Source organism: Guyanagaster necrorhizus (assembly GCF_019112545.1).
Source record: "Guyanagaster necrorhizus MCA 3950 unplaced genomic scaffold BT62scaffold_3, whole genome shotgun sequence".
Classification (NCBI taxonomy): Eukaryota; Fungi; Basidiomycota; class Agaricomycetes; order Agaricales; family Physalacriaceae; genus Guyanagaster; species Guyanagaster necrorhizus.
Window position 1 is genome coordinate 973867 of NW_025064882.1, and position 23532 is coordinate 997398.

General features: G+C 49.0%; 9 protein-coding genes across 9 annotated transcripts; 5 read left to right on the forward strand and 4 right to left on the reverse strand.

Moving 5' to 3' along the window:
- Positions 1-3: 3 nt before the first annotated feature.
- BT62DRAFT_984377 (heme peroxidase) lies at positions 4-4217 on the forward strand (the record flags this gene model as incomplete). The annotated part of the gene is made up of 21 exons (XM_043189856.1): positions 4-190; positions 242-298; positions 353-452; positions 507-1045; positions 1098-1248; positions 1301-1365; positions 1416-1580; positions 1637-1716; positions 1770-1938; positions 1984-2017; positions 2076-2119; positions 2171-2218; positions 2272-2410; positions 2466-2809; positions 2859-3017; positions 3070-3152; positions 3208-3632; positions 3691-3856; positions 3910-3937; positions 3995-4062; positions 4112-4217. Exons 1-21 carry the CDS (start codon positions 113-115, stop codon positions 4215-4217), a joined length of 3048 nt encoding a protein of 1015 aa, XP_043044652.1. The 5' UTR covers positions 4-112.
- Positions 4218-4502: 285 nt separating this feature from the next.
- BT62DRAFT_883848 (uncharacterized protein) lies at positions 4503-5149 on the forward strand (the record flags this gene model as incomplete). The annotated part of the gene is made up of 5 exons (XM_043182775.1): positions 4503-4579; positions 4612-4783; positions 4834-4878; positions 4930-5023; positions 5079-5149. The coding sequence occupies 5 exons, from the start codon at positions 4503-4505 to the stop codon at positions 5147-5149; spliced, it is 459 nt and encodes a 152-aa protein (XP_043044653.1).
- Positions 4932-6538, forward strand: BT62DRAFT_926811 (uncharacterized protein). The gene is made up of 4 exons (XM_043185119.1): positions 4932-5023; positions 5079-6063; positions 6124-6151; positions 6208-6538. Exons 2-4 carry the CDS (start codon positions 5323-5325, stop codon positions 6351-6353), a joined length of 915 nt encoding a protein of 304 aa, XP_043044654.1. The 5' UTR covers positions 4932-5023; positions 5079-5322; the 3' UTR covers positions 6354-6538.
- Positions 6539-6618: 80 nt separating this feature from the next.
- BT62DRAFT_883727 (glycoside hydrolase family 5 protein) lies at positions 6619-8530 on the reverse strand (the record flags this gene model as incomplete). The annotated part of the gene is made up of 11 exons (XM_043182769.1): positions 6619-6665; positions 6716-6785; positions 6835-6880; positions 6939-7171; positions 7222-7281; positions 7331-7384; positions 7434-7881; positions 7935-7990; positions 8043-8165; positions 8214-8235; positions 8286-8530. The coding sequence occupies 11 exons, from the start codon at positions 8528-8530 to the stop codon at positions 6619-6621; spliced, it is 1404 nt and encodes a 467-aa protein (XP_043044655.1).
- Positions 8531-9160: 630 nt separating this feature from the next.
- On the forward strand, positions 9161-9781 carry BT62DRAFT_1000402 (Isochorismatase hydrolase; the record flags this gene model as incomplete). Its single annotated transcript, XM_043176643.1, has 2 exons — positions 9161-9524; positions 9579-9781. The coding sequence occupies 2 exons, from the start codon at positions 9161-9163 to the stop codon at positions 9779-9781; spliced, it is 567 nt and encodes a 188-aa protein (XP_043044656.1).
- On the reverse strand, positions 9732-11624 carry BT62DRAFT_401853 (alcohol dehydrogenase). Its single transcript, XM_043180795.1, has 12 exons — positions 11285-11624; positions 11151-11238; positions 11050-11098; positions 10944-10996; positions 10875-10882; positions 10569-10827; positions 10460-10519; positions 10382-10399; positions 10245-10317; positions 10033-10188; positions 9832-9981; positions 9732-9784 (listed from the first exon to the last, which is right to left on the reverse strand). Exons 1-11 carry the CDS (start codon positions 11489-11491, stop codon positions 9942-9944), a joined length of 1011 nt encoding a protein of 336 aa, XP_043044657.1. The 5' UTR covers positions 11492-11624; the 3' UTR covers positions 9732-9784; positions 9832-9941.
- Positions 11625-12690: 1066 nt separating this feature from the next.
- BT62DRAFT_926813 (uncharacterized protein) lies at positions 12691-16172 on the forward strand. The gene is made up of 15 exons (XM_043185120.1): positions 12691-13004; positions 13061-13226; positions 13274-13490; positions 13542-13840; positions 13893-13969; positions 14019-14229; positions 14280-14420; positions 14473-15000; positions 15051-15101; positions 15156-15270; positions 15330-15526; positions 15583-15670; positions 15735-15770; positions 15822-15953; positions 16004-16172. The coding sequence occupies exons 1-15, from the start codon at positions 12949-12951 to the stop codon at positions 16105-16107; spliced, it is 2418 nt and encodes an 805-aa protein (XP_043044658.1). The 5' UTR covers positions 12691-12948; the 3' UTR covers positions 16108-16172.
- BT62DRAFT_941869 (uncharacterized protein) lies at positions 16036-19872 on the reverse strand. The gene is made up of 4 exons (XM_043187808.1): positions 19473-19872; positions 18773-19422; positions 18662-18720; positions 16036-18610 (listed from the first exon to the last, which is right to left on the reverse strand). The coding sequence occupies exons 1-4, from the start codon at positions 19853-19855 to the stop codon at positions 16379-16381; spliced, it is 3324 nt and encodes a 1107-aa protein (XP_043044659.1). The 5' UTR covers positions 19856-19872; the 3' UTR covers positions 16036-16378.
- A 136-nt stretch (positions 19873-20008) lies between these two features.
- Positions 20009-22442, reverse strand: BT62DRAFT_402585 (uncharacterized protein). Its single transcript, XM_043180796.1, has 2 exons — positions 22427-22442; positions 20009-22365 (listed from the first exon to the last, which is right to left on the reverse strand). Exon 2 carries the CDS (start codon positions 22151-22153, stop codon positions 20105-20107), a length of 2049 nt encoding a protein of 682 aa, XP_043044660.1. The 5' UTR covers positions 22154-22365; positions 22427-22442; the 3' UTR covers positions 20009-20104.
- Between the last annotated feature and the right edge of the window lie 1090 nt (positions 22443-23532).

Here is a 23532-nt window from a genome sequence, read left to right on the forward strand (position 1 = left end):
ACAGACAGCCGTCAGTGGGCGCTTCTTATGAGACTACAAAAGGCAGCTTCTCTTCTCCCTTCTGTCCTGCCCTTCCCTTTATCCTTACCATCAGCTCTAACTGACCTGGACAATGCTAGGCTCCATTGAAGATGCAGTCAAGAAGCTCGAGAGCTATGTCGAGGATCCCTTGGTCAAGCCCTCAGATCTCGTGAGGATCCCCTCTATTGCCATCATTGGCTGCCATTGACACCCACGACAGAAAGCCTATCTCGACGCGGCCGTCCATACTGAGAGTCTCAACGACCGGTATCTTCTGGTACAACACTGGTTTCATGATATTCCAATGATTTGACGCCGGTCATTTGTCTAGCTTGAGAAGCTCATTGTATTGATGTCGCGTTTGAGCGAGTCTAAAGAGTCGACGCTTCAGCACCTGTCGGGGACCATACAGGATTTCCTAATTGATACTTGTGAGCATCCATGATTGTCAAATGCGTTTTCGTGTTCTCATGGTAATATTATAGTATACAAGGACCTACCTCATCCGCCCAGCAGCTATCTTGGCAGCACTCCTACGCACCTTGCGGCACCTTCTCAAGTCACCACCACCCCAAATTATGTTGCTCGATCTGCGGACGGTTCCAACTACAACATCCTCTTCCCTGCAATGGGAAAGGCTGGCGTACCCTATGCTCGCTCCGTTCCAGCTTTGCGCAACATTCCCGCTTCCAGCCTCCCTGATCCCAACCTTGTATTCGACACATTATTGCGTCGTGATGAGTTCAAGGATCATCCCGGCGGCATCTCCAGTCTATTTTTCGCCTTTGCCGACCTCGTGATTCATAGCTGTTTCAACACAGACTCCAACGACTGGGATATCAACAAATCAAGTAGCTATCTCGATCTTAGCATCCTTTATGGATCTTCGGAAGCAGAAGTCGACAGAGTCCGAAGGAAAGACGGTACAGGACGACTGTGGGAGGATGTGTTTGCCGACAGCAGGTTGCTTTTGATGCCAGCGGCCTCGTGCGCCCTTCTGGTTCTGTTGTGTCGAAACCATAACGTCTGTCTGCGTTCTTCAAACAGGACTGTTTCAAGCTGATCCTTTTGTGTAGTATATCGCCGAGAAAATTCTTGCCATTAATGAGCATGAAACCTACGCCCAAACCTTCACGGACGAAGCTAGCCGAATCGCTCAGGACGATGAAATCTTCGCTCGCACCCGTCTTGTCAACTGTGGCTACTTCATGCAAATAATTCTCGGTGGTAAGTAGCTATGGTATGCAAGATCTGTTAACTCTAAGCCAGTGTTCTTCAGATTACGTAGGTGCCATCCTTGGACTGGTTCGGGATGGACATTCCTGGCGTTTGGATCCTCTCAAGGTACATAATCTTATATCAACCTCAGCTTGATCTGCATTGAGTTTGCACAGGAAATTCGCCGGTCCGACCATACTTTCTCGCCGCGCGGAGAAGGCAATGTTGTATCGGTTGAATTCAACCTCCTCTATCGATGGCACGCTACTCTCTCCCAGAATGACACCCAATGGCTGCAGAATACATTTCGTCAGTTGTTCAAGAGCCAAGGGACGGCAGAGGTGACATCACTTGTATTCATCTTGCTGGTGACTTTAATTAGGATTTACTCCGACAGGTTACTACTCAAGAGTTCCATACAATAGTCAGACAGGCTCTGAAGCCTCCTGATGACATCAGACAATGGACCTTCCATGGGTAACAGACCATCTCTTCGCAAATGGTTTATTAAGACCTGACCTTTGTCCTAGCCTCTTGCGGGGGAGCGATGGGCAATTCAAGGACGAGGATCTCGCTAAGCTTCTTCAGGATGCGACATCGAACCGAGCGGGCGCCTTCAAAGCCCGCGGTATTCCCGAAGCGTTCAGAGTCGTTGAGGTAATGGGGATTAAGCAAGCGCGTAGCTGGGGAACTTGTTCGGTGAGTACAGTTTCCCAGAATGACGCCGATCTGATCTGTTCCCAGTTGAATGAATTCAGAAAGTTCATAGGACTCAAACGTGAGTGCGACCTTAAATTTGAATGTCTTCAGAAAAAATACCGACTAATATTCTCCAGCATACACCAGCTTCCTGGAATGGAACCCTGATAAAGACATTGCCGTTCGTATCAAATTCAATCAAAGCTGTCAGGGGGCGCTGATGTGTTTCCAGGATACTGCTGCATCTCTATATGGAAACATCGAAAACCTTGAGCTGCACGTACGTCTCTGGCTGCAGTCCTCCTAGTTAATTCCAACATACGAGATATTCAGGTCGGTCTCCAAGCCGAGCAAGCTAAAGAGCCGGGCCCAGGCGCCGGATTGTGCCCTGGATACACAATTTCGCGTGCCATCCTTGCAGATGCGGTATGTCTCACTCGTGGAGACCGTTTCCTGACCGTCGACTTTACCCGTGGGTCACTTTCATTTGTATCTACCCGCTTCACAAACCAACGCATACCCCTTAGCATTCAACCTCACCGCGTTCGGTTATCAAGACTGCCAATTTGACAAGGAAGACGGTTCTTATGGCGGTCTTCTTACCAAGCTCCTCTTCCGCACCTTACCTAACCATTATACACCTCGTTCTGCTTATGCACACTTTCCCTTCTTGGATCCAACGTATATGAGGTCGAATTCATGTATCGCACCCCAGGTGATAGCCAAATATGACTGGAACCGTCACCCTGCGACAGCGACAGTCGCAGTGAACACTTATGATGACGTAAAGGCCATCCTTGGGATTCCGAACATTGAAAGCGAGAAACGATTGCAAGAGTTGATGACGGGGCATGTACCGAACAGATCTTTGGTGCGCAACTTTATTCCCTGCTACTGCTGAACCCATCTCATATATGCAGATCTCAAAATATATCACTGCGGACGGATGGACGTCATACTTCGCCCTGACCACTGCAAGCCTCATCAAAAAGAAGTGTTTCGGTCAAAAGAAAAAGAACATCGATATTGTGCGAGATGTGATTAACGTTCTTCCAGTCAAATGGATATGTCAAGAACTCGTCCGTGTCCATCTGTCCTCTCTGGCATGAATGCTGACTCACTCGGTAATAGGCGGGCTTACCACTTGCAGCTACTAGCTCTGATGACACCTTCACGGCGTCGCAGTACTATGACATGTTCGCTACCGTTGCGCAGTAAGTCCTTGCGTATTTCTACTTCGTCCACAATATTCATCCGCCCATATTTCAGATACCTCTATGTCAACTTTGATCCTTCGAACGATTGGCACCTTCGTGAAAGTTCAACAACTACTTACAAGCACTTCTTCGACAAGGTTAAAGGACACCTCGATGCTTTTTCCTCCTGGTTCGCGTCTTCCTCTCGCACCAGCTCTGATCCCGAAAACCACGCTCAGCTCTTCCTGAAATCCGTATACAAAGCCGAACACAACCTCACGGACGGCAGCCCTGGACACAGCGCGTCTGCTTTGGCCGCCTCCCTATTTTGCGAGCTCGTGCCTACAGCGGCACACTTTTCTCAGGCAATTGCGCACGTGGTTAACTATTACCTTGACGTGGAAAAACAGCTGCATAGGGAGGATCTAGTAAAAAATGCCGGGCTGAAGAGTAAAGCTGGAGATGCGAAGGTCATGCAGTATGTCCGCGAAGCATTGGGTGAGTTTCATGACCTTCGTTTCTTGACAATGATTAATTGCTAAACTCGATGCATTAGGTGCGGACCCACCATTGTCCCACACGAGCCGTCTCACGCAGCGCACCTTGCTGCTCAGTAGCAATGCTAACGTTAGCTCCGGCACCAAGGTGTATGCAAGCATCATTGATGCAAACAGAACTCGTACAGCCGGTGCTTATCCTATCCTCGGACTTCCCGATTACGGGTAATTTGCATTACTAGCTACTTCACGTGCTTGCTAAATATCAATCTCTGCAGCCTTCTTTCAGGACCATTCTTTGATGCAGTATGTTTCGCTCATTTAAATCTCCTTCTCAAATTCCCTGATATCTCATGCCTCCAGGTGGTACCACGAATCCTGTACGAAATCCTGTCGCTTCCCGGTGTCGCTCTTACGGGGAAATTCAACCGGTGTGTCCTCACGTCCTTGATCTTTTATTATTTCTTACCCTCCTCCTAGATTCATCGACATGCAGCAGGGCTGCACAACCCAGATGTATTTGAGTGCGAATGGCAAGATCATTCCTTGGCCGGATTCTTTGACCATCCAGGTTCGTGTTCAGTGATGACTTTTCTTGGCTTTTTCTTATAATTTGTAAAGTTTTCCGCTTAAATCAAGTGTCAGAAGGGCATATTTCTTCCCCAATAGCATCTTCTTAAATTATTAGATGAAATTGAAATTAGTAATTGCTGCAGAATGGAATCGGCGCTGTATAATTATTCCCATCGTAAATTGTGCGTCATTGTGTGGATGTGCGTGTAAGAGCCTCTCGTTTCCGACCATGCAATAACATGCGATAAAAAGGTATCCGATTCTTGGGGTTAAGGTGGTTGTCGACTACTTCCACGAAATGCTTGCCTCCCAGCACCAGATCCGACAGCTGAGGTTGGTGATACCTGGAGGCCTTATCACCTATTTTATCGGAACGTGGAAGGAGATTTGGATGCTCAAGCAGCAAGAGCAGACTTGGGGCAGGCGCGTGAACCTCTTTGTGGGGAATATTGTTCGAATGCTAACAGTAAAAGTCTTTGTAGGACGGCGGCTTTGAGTAGCCTCTTCCTGGGTGTTACGACTATCGTACTATTTTTTTATGTCATGTTGACTCCCTGGAGGAAGGGAGAAGAGCCAAACGTGCGTAGTCACTACTCGGAGTCCTTATTTTTGACTGACGGAAGTCCTAGTTTCGCTTGTGGAGAAAATCCGGTCTTCTGTCAACCGTAATACCTGTACGTGTCAGCGGCATGGACTGCGTTGGGCGCCCATTCAACCATACCTAGTTGTTGACATTCTCAATTGTTGGAGGCTGGTTACTCTTAGTGGTGACCCTGGGACACTGGTCAGGTCTAGGATACCCGAAAGCTATTGTTGCTGGTACGTGGCTTCAGGTTCATTTTATACTGTCTCATAAATTTCTGGTCCGTTGTAGCTTCCGGCCTTTATATGCTGACTTTTGGAATTCTTGGACTGATACCCGCGCCAAAGGTCCCGAGAAAATGAAAGCGCCCATGTAGCATATTTGTAGTGATAAAGGATGTGTTGTATGCGTTCTGTATGGTTTATTGTTGGAGAGTCGGACACCGGCACAGCAACCCGTTTCTGGAATCATAATACTGACCAAGCTCACTTCTCACCGCCATCATCAACCCTATCCTCCTGGTTCTTCTTCTGATATGTACAATGGGTATGGCGCATCTGGCCCAGCAATCACCAATAATCCCTTCGTAACCGATCCCACCAACTCAGAGGGTCGCTTTCCTGATATTTCAGGCGCAGACCATGCCAACGGCCAATTCACATCGTGGCTTCAGCCCAGCGCAAGCTCGTCATACCAACAGCAGCAGCAGACCGGTTTCCAGCAGCAGCAGTATAATTCCAGTTACAGCTCACCGGGAGGGTATATAACCCCCCTCAGTCCACAGCAAACCTCTGGTTTTGGTCAGCTATGGATGGGCCAGCCTGTGGCATCAGGTCCCCAAGGAAGCAGCTATGGATATTTGCAAGGACCCACCACTCAACCACAGTCACAAGCATATAATCCGGTACAACAGCAGCTCCAGAACACCCCCGGTTATGTGGCTCAGTTCGATCCTTATTCATCTGTTGGCCAAGGATGGGAGGGCTCTACCATAAATCCCACTCCCACCCAACAGCAACCGCCGATTACATCTAAGTCGCCCACAGGCTTTTCACACCCGCGGGAGTACCTACGCACGCACAAGGCTGAACTCGAGTCGTGGGACACATACGCATGGAAGCAATTGTTGGGCTCATTTGATGCAGTCAAAGATGCGTGGGAGGCAAGGAAGAAGGAGATGCAGGACAATATTGGGCGGCTCAATGTGCAGATGCAGTATGGAGGTGGTGGATATCATCTTGCGCAGATACAGCAGGAAATGATGCGTCTTCAAGGGGTAAGTACACATCCAGTTTCGTTTATCCCATTATTCAATGAATAATGCATACAACCCCAGTTGATGAAGGAAGCCGATTTAAACTTCGGTAAGGTTCCATTTTTTCGCTCATTTTATACTGACTGGCGTCGTATTGTATCGCAGATTCCGTAGCGGCGTCCTCGTTTCAGATGCACGAGGTGTTTCAGAATTATCGCCAGTCGGGTGATTTGGCTAGTAAACGTCGTGTTCGGGAGGCTTGCAATGCTGCGCTCACAGCTCTTCCGGATTGGCCGCCACAGATATATTGATTGTGACCTGCTTTCTTTTGTGTTCAATCTGCGTGGTTGTGTCTTGCAGTACTGTATATTGGCCCCTGCTCATTTCATTTACACCTTAACCCAGTGAAGACGTTATTAGTATGCATACAATATTCGGATATAAGTTACGATGTACAACATGTGCAATATGAAAGGTATCAAATAATCAGACAGTCTACTCTATAAGAAACTCGAAAATGAGTCAAGTTGTCGGACTAGATCTATAGGTATATATACTGTCCGTCAAACATTGCATCTACGAGCAAATGTTCGGGTATAGTCTATTTGTAGGATCGGTAGGAACTAAAGCTTTGTTAGAGACGAACTTGGTAAGAGACAACTCTAGGACTTACTCCATCCGCCTTCAAGCCCCTTCTGATAGCTCCATTCATCAGCGTTCTCGGCCTTCCACGTCCAGAATACCTGTAAATACAACTGAACAGACACTCGACTAAGTAAAGAGCAAACTCACCCATCCTTGTACAGCTTCTCCAACCTCGACTTGTACTTCCCAATACCTAAGCATGCAAGTGAGTTATCTATCTGATGAAAGGAAGTGCGCAAACGACGTCTTACTTCCTCAAAAAAGACTTGTAATCATCCGAAAAGCTGCTCGAACTTCCCGTCCACCCATTGCAAGACCCAAAGTACTGGGAGTTTACAGCAAACGTGCCATCCCATCGTGCACCAACGCCCCTCCCGTTCAACCACAGAGCACAGTCTGTGGGTGCGTTCGACCATTCACCCAGCACTGTCCACAGATTGGATTGGGCAAAAGAGGTGAGATCGGGGATGTGAGTACACGCGAACTAGGTAATATGTCAACATAAACTAATACAAGAAGGATGGGCAACCGTACGGATACGTGCTCGTCAAGAGATCGTGAAAGTTCATCATCACTAAATATCTGATACTCGTGCTAGAGGTTCAAATGAGCACACGCTTTGGGCAGTTGCAAGTAGGCTCACATAGTCCATCAGCACCCCGGTGCTATTCGGTGGGGTAAGGAAATTCGTCCATTCCTGCAAAAAGTTGATTTGAATGATGCACACGTCTCATTCTCGAACTCACGTCTACAGTGAGGAATGCGTCACCAATCATGATTTTCATGCCACTGGGTGCCACCTCCCTCACGGAACCATACCCATCTTGGAAGAATTGCCTGATGACTGCAGCCCAGTTGCTAGAAGTGAACCCGGCTGCCTCATTCAGCAGTTCAAGCACGTCGATCATCCCACCGATGTGTTGGGCGATGTACTTTACCGTATCGACGGTACGAGCAACGTCCGTGGCGTTTGATCCCCACTGTGGGTTGGACGTGCGCTGTCCCGAGTTGTCGTAGCCATTCTGTGACCCTGGGGCACCGTGGAGATCCAGGATGACGTGAACGTCGTGAGTCTTTGCCCAGTTGAGTGCGCGTAGAAGATATTGCCACGCGCCAGGAATATAAGGCGAGACAGACGTGCCGCTGTTGGTGTCCGAGGATGTCATGGGGATAGACCAGTAACCTAGTGGAATACTTTGACGTAACTGTTAAGAAGGTGGCATGTCATGAGACGACTTGTCACGTACCGAACATGATTTAATCCAGCAGCATTGATGGCAGCGAAGTCGTCTTCGGTTATCCACTGAGAATTAGCAGGTGAATCTGGGAAATACAGCCAATATGCAGACGCGTACCGTGTCCCAGTGTTCCTTCAAGACAGCAAGGGCTTGGTCATAGTCTTGCAAGCTCCCAAAAGTATATTCGTCGATAATATCGTCGTTGTTCGTGTTCTGAAATATACTAGGAGTTATCCAAGGCTATGGCAGATCAGCGCGCTTGTTTGATTCTCTGATATTGATGCTTACCTCCAGAACAAACCATCCGCCTCTTCATCGGCTTCAACATTTTATTCTGATCCGCACAAGGCGAACACTCACAAGTTTACCCCACGTATTGTTTCATTCCCGTAGTCAAACGGGATCGCTGATGCCGTGGATGTCGATCCAGACTGTGTCGCTGTTGTTGGCAGGGGCATCGAGGCACCGCTGCTGTGTGGTATGACATCTACTCCAGTGGATACCGTCGATGATTGTTTATATTGAAGACGGCACTGCTCTGCGCTAGAGAGACCGGTACCCAGGAAGATCCCGAGAGCCCAAGGACGCCATGGTATCGTTTTCATGGCGACTCTTCGTTGTCGTCAGACCTGAGAAGGAGGCCGGTTCTAGGCAGATGACACGACGAAGCATATGCGCGTACACGAGGCGAAGAGAAGGTCACCCAACTAAAGGAGCAATGATCCCGGAACCAATTGGCCGTCGAAACAAATGACCATGTTTTTGAGCGAAATATAGGTTCGACTCGGAGATGATGCAGAGTCGATGACATGGATCTACAACTCCAAGTCGTGTTGGATACGCAACTTGCTTGAACAAGTAACTTTTCTGACAACGCAGTGAGTCATTTTGAGGCCCATTTGCGGTCCATTAGAATAAGTACGACATCTGTGCATTTATGGCCTCTGAATATAGCTGACAGAGCCACATCATTGACACCTTTCTGACAGGAAGAATGACTCACTAAGGACCAAGGACCCGCTCCGGAACATAGGCATCGATAAGGAACATTTGATTTTCGGTAAGCACGAGCAACTACTGTGAATCTGAACAGTGGCGATTTTTTTGCAAGGCTGGGGTTGATGTGATCGGGGCCTGTGACTGCTTCTTGACTGCCTCGTGCTGAACGAAAACGCTGTAAAGGTCTCACTCCACTTCGCATCTGTTATTTCCTTACGCCCAGGCTCCAAGACCAGATGTCCAGCAATCCATTGCGTGTTCTCCTCCTCCTAGACGTTCAAGTCGCTCCCCTCGCTGATCCGCCAGCAGGTGTCCCTTCGTCGGCATCCATTCGCAGAAATATCGAACGAGTATTGAAATCAGCTCGTAACGCACATCCACCACCGATGATCATCCACGTTCGAAATACGGGAGATGCGGGGGATGCTGACGAGCCCCTTACTCCAGGCTGGGAACTTCTTTACGCGCCGCTTCCGCAAGAACACGTCATTGATAAGTTGAAGAACAACGCCTTCACCGGCACCGAGTTGGGTGACCTTATCCATCCGCATGCAGAGATAGTGATCATAGGCTTACTTTCGGATTTTGCCCTCAAATCGAGTGAGTCTACTTTGCCTTTACCTCTGGCCCTCTATAGGTCTTGATTCGGAGTAGCTTGTAGTGCCGCCGTCGCTCGTGGCAATGAAGTGCTGTTGATACGTGGTGCCCATGGGACGTACGACCGCCTAGAAGTACTGTATGGGGGAGGAATGACGCCAGCAGCTGCCGTTGAGGCGGCCGTTGAGGTCGAGTTGGAAGACGCCGGTGCACACATCCTGGATATGAAAGATCTTCAGGGCATCTTCAACAATCGGTAGAGCCTATCATTGTTTGTCATTTAGAATCCATAGTTTACTTGAAGATGAACCTTCTTCAGACGAATCAGAGAAAAAGACGCGCACTCATTGCGGTCCAAAATTGAGATCGATCCGACACAGCCACACAAAAGTACATTAAACAGTAACTGATACCACTGATTCACAGCTTTGACTGAGGTCCAGACGACACTTTGACAACCCTGAAAAGAATAAATTTTTGGCCTGGGATGACGATACACTAATAAGCTTACAGTTTCCCATTGTTTTGCCCACTGAAAAGCATAGGTAGAGCGGCAGGCGCACTCTCCAGTCCTTCAACAATGTGGAATTTCCGCTTTAACGATCCGTCACCGAGTCCTTTTGAGATCTCAGCAATAGCTTCAGCAAACATTGAATCATAATCGAAACTGAGGATCGACAGTCAGTGCTTAGAAGGGAAACGTAGAAGAAAAAGACGACTTGCACTATGAAGCCCTGCATCTTTGCGCGTTGCGAAATGAGGGTGAGGTAGTTTTTCAATCCTTTCGGGCGTTCATCTACGCGGACCGTCATGTCAATATGTCGAAAGCGGACACGCGGACACCACTGGTTTTCACTCACTGTATGCTGAAATAGCACCTGTAGATGTTCTAATAAGTACAGCTGAGAGATTTTTTTAAAGAAAAACGGTCAACTTACCACAGAGGGCTATGCGCGCACCCTTGTTCAATCTTGTCAAGACCAAATCCAGCATTTCGCCTAAGAAACTGTTACAAATGCCTAACAATTTCAGGGCATGTCCACTCACCACCCACGTTGTCAAAGAAAGCATCAACATATCCCAGTTTTTTAAAATCTTGAGCAAACGTCGGGCTTTTGTAATTCAGTGTCACATCGACACCGACTTCATTCTTTAACCAGTCGCATTTCTCATCCGTTCCCGCGATAGCAATGACTTTTGCTCCTTCACGTTTAGCAAGCTGGCAAACGAGCGAACCGACAGCGCCCGCAGCTCCAGAGACCACTAGTGTCTCGCCCTTTTTGATATCGCAAACCTCTTTGAGGCCCTGGTCCCGAATTGAGTATCGTTGATAACTGTCTATACAATTCTCACAATGTATGCTGTTATGCCTGAACTTGGGTATTAGCAAGAGGGTAAAGTGATAGGATGGGTCTGGCGGACCTGGTAGTCCGAGCGAATTGAGAAAGTCAAGGGGCTCTGCGCCTGGTGGGACTCTAAACGCGTCCAAATCAGTGATCCGTCCTTGATAAGGATGCCCCAGACGTACGTGATTTTCTTCAGCTTGTTGTCTTCCATGATCGCGTATTCCGTCCATCCTGTCCGCTCTCCGTCGATAGGACATATTCAAACACTAGCGAAATCACGTACCAAATTCTCCACAAACGATATCACCGACACTGAACTGGCTTCCTTCAGCTTTCTTTATCACCACGCCGAGTCCGACAGCACGCATAGTCTATGATACATCCGTCAATGTCCGAACGGATTCGGTGACAACGAACCTCTCCGATTTGTACTGGGGGCATATAGCTGCGGACATTATTGAGGTACCCTCTCATAGCTGGGTCCAAGGACAGCCATGTCACTTGGACGAGGACCCGACCTTGCTTGGGTTCATAATCCTTCAGATGACACTGTTCAGATCGGAAAGTGTTTTTCTCGATGTGTCCTTTAGGCCGTTCGTTCAGTACGATGCGCTTGAAAGACATGTCGTGGGTGTGAAAGAATGGGAAATGAATGTAAACGTATGCGGTACATATGCGCCATTTAGACGCTGACCGGTAAAGAAAAACGCGGAGATCAATCAGGTGCAAAAGCTTGGCTGCCAACAACCGAGCAAGCGCTTAATTAGATGCTCGCAGAGTGTGCGTAGGTTTCTTACGGTCTACATATGTTTGAATAGACTCGGAGGAGTACGCTATCGCACATTCCTCAGACTGAGCATTTTCTCTGCAAATAAAATTTCATCTGTTGCATGTTCTCAATGACTGTCGCAAGAAGAAGCGGGCAGCCGCAGGAGGTGGCGGGGTGCGGCGTTTGGGTATTGACAGCGTTGCAGCACGGTAAATGGAGAGATTTTTGTGGAAAAACAAGTCCTTCCCATCCAACCATATTATTAGTGATAATGAGGAAAGCTGTGCCAGATATTTGGAGCTCCGATCATATACCACCGGTCAATTCGCGTGTTGGGTGGCGGGAGGCTGTCAATGTAAGTGAGATGGCCAGATAGGTGCTTAGAAACGGACAGATACACAGCGATTGATTGAAGGGGGCACCGGCATATCTGGAGCATCCTCGAACTAGTCTGGGCAATGTTGTGGCAGTGGGATGGGTATGAGTGGGTATGAGTTTTGTATAGAGTAGCGGTGCCTCGCAGCGTTACAGCCGAAGCAGTAACTGTAAGGGCGAGCTCCTTAGCACGTGGACAAAGATTTCAAGGGGAATCTGAATGGTAAGCGCCGTATTTTCTGGTTCTGCACATGTAAGAGGTTATGAAATATACAGTTTCACATTTTATATGCGCGCGTGTGTCATCGGCGCACTGGCATATCATCATGATCTTCAGGACGGACTCGACTGTGACGGCGGAGTTGGGAGTCGTTGATGTGTTGATGTGTTGATGTGTGTTGAAACTCAAGGCGGAAGGGTGATCAGACATGCTTCGCGACCCCGGAGACTCCATTCAGACTCCGCTTCGGCAGCCCAGTCTGATCCCATTGTTCCTTGAAATTTACTACGGTAGTGGAATATGTGGGACAGTCGGTAATTCACAATTCATGTACCAGGAGATGCATGCCAACCAAAATAAAATACAACTGAGATAGCGAAAATGGAAGCAATTCTATGAGTGGCAGGGGTCGTATCGAAGCAGTGAAATCCCAGAATCCAGAAAGTGGTCGGCCATGCCCGAAGAGGTCAAGTCGTAACCAGCTTACAGTCTAGCCAAATTCTCTTCCCGCCCCACTTTCTTTCGTCGTTGTTTTCGACGGTCTGCTCGACGCCATTTCAGCTGCATCGTCAGCGTTCACGCTCGCATTTGTACCGTGGGCTCGTGCTGGTCAACGTTCGTTACGACGTCGCTATCTGCCCCAGTCTAGCCTGCTATTAGGCCTTATTTCTTCAATACAGCGTCTTGCCGTCTTTATTTCTCGCCTGAATTTCAGATATGGCCACAACTGCTCGACAACCAAAGCCTCTCAGGAAAGGCGCAGAGCCTGTTCGGTATGCCCATCGTCCTTAGACGTCTCCAGGCCGACCCTAACGCTCAATTTTCCCAGTGCTTGGACAGGCGCGCGGGCTTCTCCTACTTTCTCCGCGTCTGCACCTCCCTCACGCCCTCCAAACGCTCAACAGCCCGCGAGTCAGGGTGCTTTACCTCCCTCGGGTCAGGCAAATGGCGTCAGGCCTGAAGATAGCATTCTTCGGTCTCTTTCAGGTTTGACTGTGCGTTATTCCCTTAATCTATCGTTATCCATGCTCACGATGTCTAGGGCACCACTATCACACTTATGACCAAGACGTCCATCCATTATGAGGGCGTCATATTTTCGACAAGCGGTGAGGGCGACACGACCGGTGTCACTCTCAAAGACGTCAAAGAGATCTCCAACCCTGGTGCCCAGCTCAGAGACTCGGTCTTTATAGCTTCTACCAACATTGAGAGGTGGGCGTCGGGTCCAGCTGATGCTAAACCGACTAACGGCGAAAGTGAGTGTCTATTTTCCCATAAGGAAAGGTTTTTTTTCAACCTATGTTCAGCATTTCGGACCGACGCAGATATCAGCCAAAAGAAGTTCGCTTCCAGAGAACGTGAATTGCAGGCATGGCAGCCCTCTTCTGATGCTCCTATGCTTGCCCAACACGCCCAAGGCGACGAAGCCACATTTGGCCCTGGCGCAAGTAACTCGTCTTGGGATCAGTTTGCTGTAAACAAATCCTTGTTTGGAGTCACTGCTAGCTTCGATGAGGATGCATACACCACAAAGCTCGATCGTTCTACTGCGGATTACAAGGAACGAGAACGCAAGGCCCAACGGATTGCAGATGAGATTACGGGAGTGAGTGAAGATACGTCATGTCATCTTACCTATCTACATGTATATCATCCAGGCTGCTGCAAGCAACCCTCATATCGCTGAAGAGCGGAATCAGACCGTGGATGATAGCGGAGTGAACGAGGAGGACAAGTAAGCACAAGTCCTCTAAGGTCCAAGGCTGTTGTTCATTCCTTTATAGGTATGGGGCAGTTGTAAGAGGAACCAATGCGTACGTTCCTCCAGGCGCCCGGAAGCCTGGTGCCCTACCTCCTGTTTCCAACGCGGCAAGGAGTGATGTTCCTAAAGTTTCTGTGAATGGGCCAGACGGCGTAGCTGTTGCTTCTCAATCTCAGTCTCCTCCCTCATCATCCAAGGCTTCTTCTCCCGCTCCTTCGTCTGGTTCGACTAAGGTTGGTGCTTATTCTCCTTGTATGCGGTGTTAATTCAAACCCTTTCCTAGCCGCCAGCAGATGCTGTACCCGCTTTCCGTGATTTCGTAACTAACGAAAAACAACGGCTCACACAGAAACGACAGGCTCTAGTCAAGAGTGAAATGGAGAAGCGCGTGGCCGAGCTTGTAAAATTCAGTCAGAATTTCAAGGTCAGTCAACTTGTATTCGAGGACGGAATGTGGCGCTCAGTGGCAACGACAGCTCAACAAACCTATTCCCGATGACTTGGTTCCCATTCTTGCTAAAGATGAGGACAAGCAGCGAGCCATCAAGGAGAAGGCGAGCAAAGATGCTGCCTCTGCTCAAGCCCGTAACATTGGATCCAACGTGCCTTCTGGTGCCCCCCGGGCCAATCCTGCCAAACTTGCTGACGCTGGACGAAAGCCAAGCGCAACGTCGACTGCCGTCAAAACGACAGCGCCACCTCCTGCTGCAGCGTCTGCTGTAACGCAGAAGCCTTCCGCTTCCACAATGAAGCCGGTGGAATCGACAGTCAAGAAGCCTATCACTATGGTCATCCAGCCGATACCCCCGTTCAAAGGTCCCAAGGGTCGCGCCGTTCAGTCAGCCTCTGCGACCAAGAACGCGAATGGTGCCGCAGCCCCGCCCGCCCCATTGCAAGATTCTGCGCATTCTCCTCCGTTAAAACTGCCACAGTCACCGTCTGCACGATTGAATGTTAACGCTTCATCATTCAGGCCTAATCCCAAAGCGAGTGCTTTCACGCCGGTATGTAGGTATATGCGACGCCCAGCGGTTGTCTTTAATTCTTCGCGTAGGGCACACCTTCTCCTGCTTCCTCTTCCGCGTCTCCTAAGCCAAAGGATGCGGTAATTGGATTTTCCGATATACCTTGCATAGCTATACTCATCCCTCCATCTTAGGCAACCCCTAACCCATTTTTCGGTACACGACCTATCAAGAAAAGCTCCCCGGTCAACATCAAGGATGATTTCAATCCTTTCAAGCACAACAAAGTTGTTGATGCCTCCGCAATCAGTAGGACATCTCATCTGAGTTATTAAGTTTGGGGCTTAATATTTGGTTAACTGAAATAGCTGCTATGTGGCCATATAATGGCAAAAGGTACATATTGATGTATCCTCAACCACCGCACCAGCCCCCTCAGCACTCTCCTCATATGGTCGCACCCCCGCCTCCAATGCCACCTCCTTCCTACGAAGAAGATTCGGCAGCGCAAGCCGCGGCTCGTAGTGGGTATATATTTTACCCTCCTTATGGATATCCGGGCCAGGTTAGTATCTTTTTGCTTCCACTCCGACAGAGATCACTGATTGCAAATCAATTTAGCCTCCAATGATGGCAGGGATGGCCCCCCCCGGTCCACCGGGTGCTTATATGCCTGGTCCGTTCATGCAACCGATGCCTTATCCTCCCGGTACGCGCTTTGGCTATAGCCCAGATACTGGACGTTGCTGAAGATTTCTGTACTGTCATTCTAGCTATGTATGCTCCGCCAGGGATGGGTCAAATGCCTCGTATGTGCATTACCATCTATTTTTTTTCTCTAGTTTCATCACCTTCTCTAGCACAAGCTTACATGCCTCCGCCACCCCCTCCGGGTACATATCCCTCAGCAAATGGTGCGGGTCCTCGACAATCGATGCCTCCAACCCCAATTCCGCAACATGCGCATACATACTACCATCAGAGTCCTCAATGTATGTCTCCTGTCCTTTCGTCCATGAAACTCTTGACTCTCCTATTGCAGTACAACATGCAGTGCCATATGGTATGATGATGCCGCCGCCTACTGTGCCTCCTCATGGGTACGAGGGAGGTCCAGCGCCTGTGCCGATGGGTGGACATGCATGATGGAAATGGGATTGTGTTCCATGTGTTTATATGCCATCATGAATATGTCCAGGCTGAGCTCTGAGTTTATTCTGTTTCCTGAGATCCATATCAGCTCTCTGGGGATCGAGGTGTGTACCTAGCGCTAAATCATCATCGTCGTTGTTGTGGATTTCTGGAATATCATTGCTATCTTGCTGTCTGCATAACCAAGCTCACCCCTGGCTGTAAGTACCGATATATTACACCATTACAAGGGACGAAATCAAAACACGACAAATATAGGTAATATCTAACGTAAGCATGCCATCTCCACCTTCTTTAATAAACCTTTCAGCGTGTTGCTAGTGCGATTGCAGTTGGCCTGTAGCCACATCTCCATCTGCACTCGTATCGACTCCAGCTCTGAACACAGAGGTAAACTTCCATCCTTCCTGATCTGACAAGGATTCAACAACAAGTCGAAAAAATCATTCCAGATATACGTTTGCCAATACCGTTTGAATGGAGTTGCAATCTTGTAACGTCCTCCGGAATCTGTGATGGAATTGCTTTGGAAATACTTGCCAAAAAGAAGGCAGTAGACGATTCCAGCAAGACCAAAATAGTCCGTCTGATATGTCCAGGGTCGGTCCTCACGTATCTCAAAGCAATCTCGTTCGTCGGTTGCCCAGTCAGCGGTGAACTGTTGTCCGGAAGGGAAGAGCCTGGTGTCAATAGTGCGGCCGAAATCAATGAGTTTGATTCCTTTGCTACTCCAGCCACCTTCGCCTGAGGGCTGATAGAGGCTTGACCAAGCCGACGCGCCCCCTGGAACGTCCTCCAAGCGCAAGAGACAATTGTCGATCTTAAGATCACCATGAATAAATCCCTCCTGGTGCATGGCCTCCAATAATCTTATTAATTCGATGGCGAAAAAGACGACCAGGAGCTCATCTAAGCACGCGCCCTGCTGGTGGACGCCAGCGACAATGGCCTTGGTTACGACACCAAGCAATGTGCCTTGCGAGCAGAAGTCCATTGCCATGAAACTCTCGTCTCGAAAGGCAAACAAGGCATGAGGTTGCACGACGGATGGACGATAGGGAAGAGGAAGAACCGAGTGCAATCGTCGCAACACATGATATTCCCAAATATTTCGGGGTCGCACAACTTTGAGGGCAATCATAGCTTGGAGGTCGTCGTCATCGTCTTCAAGGTCATCCTCGTCCTCATTCTCATCGCATATTCCAAGACTCTTTGCTTGGAACACAGCCCCAAACCCTCCTTCACCGAGTTTATCCAAAACTCGATATCGCCGACCGTGTAATGTCACCGGTAATGACGAAGAGAAATCCAGCGCACCTGCGTGCGAACCCCCACTTGCCTTCCTTGCCTTCTTCGCAAACTTCTGAAGGTCGTCCAATAGGTTTGATTGTTGATCTCGAAGATCATGATAATCCTCATCTGACGATACGAGAGACAGCATAGTGGATAAAATCGAAGGGTCAAATGGGTTGCACGGATTAGATGGGCGGAAACTGGCTGACAGTGTCAATGCATCTGCAAGACTGAGTTTTCTTGTCTTTTCCTCTAGAGCGGGAAGCTCGTCCCGAGCAAAATGGTTGGGATGATTCGTCGGCTGCCAAGGCTGGACTTTTTCCCATTGATTCTCATCCTCGTCTGTCTGTTCTCCGTCTAGCAAGTCATATTCCTCGTGAAGATGGTCACCAGGGGTGTTGGTGAATACGGAACGAGTGCTGGTATATTCCAATGTACGTTCCGTAATGGGCGTCATGACATTGAACTGTCCGAACCGTCCACCCAGAGGGACACCTTGGTAACCTTCTCCGTCTGGGTACTTGACAGAATCATCATGATCTTCGATAGGTGTCTCATACTCCTCTGGAACATATCCGTCTTGTAGAAAGTGGTCGCAACCATTCTCCTCCGCCTCCCCTTTAGCTGCCAATTCCTCAGCAGTCTCGACGGCTCCGATAGAAGTATCTAGTACTGAACTGGGAGGGGAAGTATGAGGAACTTGAGCGTTTTCCTCGGCTGACGTCGGCGTAGGCTCATCACGATAAGGGGTGGATGTCGGTTTAGAATCTACGAACGGTGTGAAAGTTGAAGCAGGTGTTTTGGGAGTAAAAAAGTTCTCTGCTTCGGGCGGCCGACTAAAAACCTTGAACGGCGTTCGTTGATTGTTTTCGTCAATGAAAGTGAATGTAGCCGGACGAACATCCGATGGGGGTAAAAGTACATCCTGACAGGATTTTGCGCGCTCGTGTGTGGGGATAGGCTTGGGTTTCACCCTCCCGTGGTCTTCTGTGAAAGCCTCACGGAGAGGAGGTAAAGCTGGTTTGGGATTTGCAGGGGTGAAGACTTTAGAGAAGATGATGTCAGGCTCGGAGGTAGACCTGTTTTTGAAGCCGCCTGACGAGAAAGTAGTGGGAGCCGAGAAAGTTGGCGCCTCCGTGAGCACTGAGGCAGGCCTACTCGTTAGAAATGTTTCGTTTTCCTTCGAATCAAAGAATGGAGTAAACTACGAAATTTGGGTCAGAAAACGGACTTCTCGACAGTAGCTGAGCCTCACCTTTGGTTTGTTCTCCTTCCGGGGCCGACCGGCATTCTCGTCGATAGAGGGTTTAGAACCTGAAACTTTCAATCAACACGTTGCTGGAAAAATAAATGGTGAAGAGCATACCTCCACCTTGAGTCTCTAGGGGAGGTTGCACTTGCTTCTGCGAAAAAGAAGCCATAGGCTCTACCTTTCTCAACGGAGCGTGTTTGCTGCCTGGTCCTGTAAGCTTCATTGTCTTCTCCGGAGAATTATACATTCCAAAAACATCCGCAAGAGCCTCCTTAGTATTGATTGTGAGCGTAGGCTCCCCATTCATCATGCTTTTTCGAAGCGTTCCATATCCCTGGGTGCGAGACCTCCGTCCGTCATCATCAAAAGTCACCCGGACAGATGAGGTGGAAGACGAAGCGGAAACGATGCTGCTTATCGGTAAGGCAGTCCACTTTTTGCCAAGAAGTCCCATTGATCGCGCCCGAGCCTCTTGAACGCTATATTCCATACCTTCTTCAGTAAAAAGAAGGGAGGTATTGTAACGTAGTTTTTCTGGTCGTTTTCCAGGTGCGGGTGGAGCGAGCATCAAGGCATAGCGCGACTGAGCGGTTGAAGCGGTCATGGTGGGGGATAGGGTACTAGAAGAGGTAGAGGCTATAGCAGACGATGAAGACGCTGAAGCGTTACGGGCTCTGAAGCCTCGGTATCGAGACTTAAGACGCTCTACAGGACGAGCTTGCCGCTTAATGCCAGAACGAAAAATATGATCAGCATCTGAGATTCTGGGACACGATCAAAGAATCTGTTCGGGCGAGTACAACGTATCACTCACTTTCCCTCTGCCTCCAACAACTCAGCATATTCCTCGTACAAAACCGAATACGATATTCCGATTTGATTCTTCATCAACGACGCATATGCAACAACTGCAGCAGAACAGTCCATAGTGCGTGCATATTGTATCCATAGTTTGAGATATCGAAGATCATTCTTGTATGTGCTGTCATTTTTGAACGTCGCGATGGCATCCTTCAGAACTTCCTGCAAGGCCGAGCTTGGATCATTATCGGCGTAGTTCTTGTTTATCCACTGGACGAACTGCACGTAAGTGGCAAGAGGATCTTCTTCTTCTTCGAGGGAGGTCGACAGTCGAGATTGAAGAGCTTGTCGTTGGCGATCCCGTTCTTGAATGTCTTGAGGCCCTGAGGGCGGCATGGATATTGTTGTTCTACTGTTGAATCCCACATTTCATTTGTTCCTATTTGGCTCATCAGCGCGTCGCGCGTGTCACGTGAATGCAGGTAAATCAGAAATTGCAGCAGACTGCACAGATCTCAGGCTGACCTCTCTTATATCGCTTACCATACTCACCAAGTGACGTCTGAACTAGACAAGATAGGTCAGGATCCGGAGACCGTTGGGTGCACAATGTAATCACGAGAAGTATTCCCATTTCTACCTGCATTAGGATTTATAATGCCTCGCCAAATGCGCCATAACACCACCCTCAATCGTTGTCTCCCACAAAGCTGTCCGTGCCTTCACAATTGCATCAGCTATCTGTGCCCTACGAGTAATCACCCGCGCCAAAAGCTGCTCCCTCGAGATAACCCTAGATGCCGGAAACGCCAAGATATCAGGAGTTGAGGTTGGCGGAGAAGAAAAGGTGGTTGTGTCCGCCCTACGGGGCAATACCGACGATACCAGCATAGGTAAGACATTACGTACATCTGCCTCTTTTTCTATACTCTTCCTCATCTCCGTGTCAAAACTCACTCCTTTGTTCCCGAAACGCAGATGAGCAAACACGTTATTTCGAATGGCGTGACGCAACATACCTTGAGAGGGTTCCAAGTTGCCGCCGGGTGCATGCACCGAGCCAGATAATCCACCGTCTAGGGACCCGGATGCTGACACAACGTCTGGTAAATTGACTTCCCAGGCCGATGAGCTCGGAGTTAACAGTTCCAAGTCGCCCATGGAGCTCATGGAAGGCATCGGGGATGAAACAAGCGATGGTGGGCTGGCATCGATGTCCAAAAATGTATTGATGCCAGGTTGTCGCGTGTGAACCAGGAGAACTGGATCGATAACAGAATCGTGAGGAGGATGATAGGTTTGATTTCCGTATGTTCGAGATGAGGGTGGTTCCAGGTTAAATGACACATCTTCCGCTGCTGCTGATTCATACGCTTGGGGAAAAGACAACATAGCTTTTTCTGGCTGAAGAACATTGGCGGATACCTCTGTGTCCAACGGCACGGTGAGTGGTGAAACGTCAAATGGGTCACCCCACAGTTCTGTAGAGCTTACGACACCCGCTTCTATTGCCATTTCAAGCGGCTCCAAATTTCCAAAGTCCGCAGGCAAGTCAGGAAGAGGGGAGAACGGCAAAGAGTTTTCTGTATGTGAAGAGAGCGGAGGGAGGTCCCCAAACCCAGATTCGGGAAGTGGAAAAGATTCGAAGATCGGTATCCAACTATCAAACAGCCATTGCTCGCTATCGCCAGACGAATCTGCAAAATTGGAGGAAGGCGAAGGAGAGCTGGACAGAAAAGAATCTAAATCCGATGTAAGGACATCGTTAGACGACACAGAGAGAAGAGATTCGAGGAGGTGATCCACGGTCGCATTCTGAGAAGAATCGGTGGCATCGAAAAGGGAGGAAGGTGAGGCTGCGTGGGCAGCAGTCATAGGAAGTGTGTTGTGTTCGTTGCAAGAAACGTCGGCTGCTGACGAGATCGCATGGGATGCATCTGTTGGATGAGAGGCAATAGCTAGGGAATCATGTCCGGCCACTCTGATAGAGCCATTTTCCTCCTCCGCTTTGCACGACAGGTCTAGTGTTTCGGATTCGCCGATGCGTGAAGCGTACATCTGTGGCACTGATTCCTCCAACTTCAACATCCTAAGATAGCTTTTCAAAGCAGCCTTCCGAGTCGCGGTCTTGATAAGACCGACGAGCTGCGAAACCAACTGCTTGCATCTTTCCTTTGCCCAGTTCACATCATACTCTTCTGGGCCCTCGCCGCGTGCAAATGGGTATGGTACGTCCCAGTCATTTGCACCGGCTGGGACGTGACGTAGCTTCCGCCTCTTCCTAGATCCATGCTGATAATCCCGCCTCCATGAAGGTGACGGTCGTATTGAGCCGCTGGCAATGAGTTTCAGTATCTCTTCCAATAGAGGGAATATCGCCTTCTGTTGAACCAATATTCGAACAATCTCTTGGTTGGACGGGTGTGACAGACCCAAAGAATTCATAGCGGGAAACAGGGACAGCAGAGGCTTGGAAACTGGTTGTGGAGGCGGCGGGGGATTGTCATCGATGACAATCGGGTTGTTGGATGACATGCCCCGTGTGTCCTTATGCGTGAGGTCAGAGGGCTTGACACCAGCAACAAGTCCTGCAGTTCCAAGCAAAGCATTTTGACTACGGAGAAAACGTGAGGGTGGCGGTTCGGAGGGGTCTGGAAGATGAATTTTGGGAGGAGGGGGACGTTCGTATGTCATTGCTTTTCGTTTCAGCGTCTTCTTTTTCTTGGCTAAAGAAGTGTACTTCGGTGGTGGGGAAGACGACCTGGAGGATACCGGTGTGGACGACGACGAAGATATGGCCGACGATGTTGCTGTTGCAGAGGCTAAGATAGGTTGGCGCCACTTGGAGAGAGCTGGAGTGGCTTGCTCTTGCGCCGGAGGCCGAGGAGAATAACTCAACGACAAGGCTAATGGATTGATTGGAAGTTCAGAATCAAAATGGGAACCAGGAAGTGCAATGGTCCCCACGTTTTGTGCAGAGCCCCAGCCAATTCCAACACCACTGCTAGACCCAGGCAATGCTAACAATGGTGACGGTGACCTACCTCTGATGATTGGAGAAGGTGGCGGAGATCCGAACAGAGACTCTGGCGAGTCTTGCGCCTGAGGACTGGAAGGAACATTGGTGCTGTCGATCATTGCACTTGGCGTAACGTCAAACGAATCCTGAATGCAGATTGGGATTGCACGGACCTCTTCAGTGCGAATGACTGAGTCAAATGATGAAAAGATGAAGGAGGCCAGCGTGAAGGAGAATAGAGGCAGATGCAGCGATATTCACAAGCCGTTGCCTGGTGAATCGGCGGTTAGAACGAACTGTATGACGCAAGAACTGGAAAATACTTGCCTACGGAGACACAGGTATTGTAGGAACGGCCTGGGATTTGGAATGCGTCAAGCCCACATGGAGGAAGAGGTAGAAGAAAGAGAAATTTTCAAACAAGTACAAATAACACGTCACGGTTTTTTTAAGTTGCGTATCTTGCCCAGTGAGATCCGCTCTAATGCGCAAGAGTGTCTTCAATCTAGGCAGATTAATAATTACCGTTTCGTTATATGAATAGTACTCTGAAGAAGACACAATCACTACAGTATAGCTATGCGGCTGAAAACCAGGTGCGCCCCCCGCCCCCCTCTGTCACTGAATCGGCTCGTAAGGAAGCTAATGCAGAGTAGTTATAGTTGACAAGTAAGATTATAGTGACGACTTGGTTCCGCTGGAGGAACGTAGAGTTAATCCCAAATTAGAGAGAATCAAAACACTTGTCAGATTGATGGTCCGTTAGACACTGTCGATCGAGTAGATGTGAGCACTCACTCCCAAGCAAATCTTGGTTTTTCATTCTTGAAGATAAGTAGTAGTTGCAGCTCCTTTTTTTAAGGGGGGGGGGCCTACCTGGGCAGCCGAACTGTATAGATTCTTGCAAAATGCTCCGAGATCTATTGACGGGAGAGAAGGCCGACTTTCAAATCCGAATCGACCTGGCCTGTGCCAAGATAAGCAAGAAAAAGTCGAGCCGCTCAAGGAATCCTGTTGTTAGTTACGTAAAGGACCGGCGGCCGAAGCTTATAAA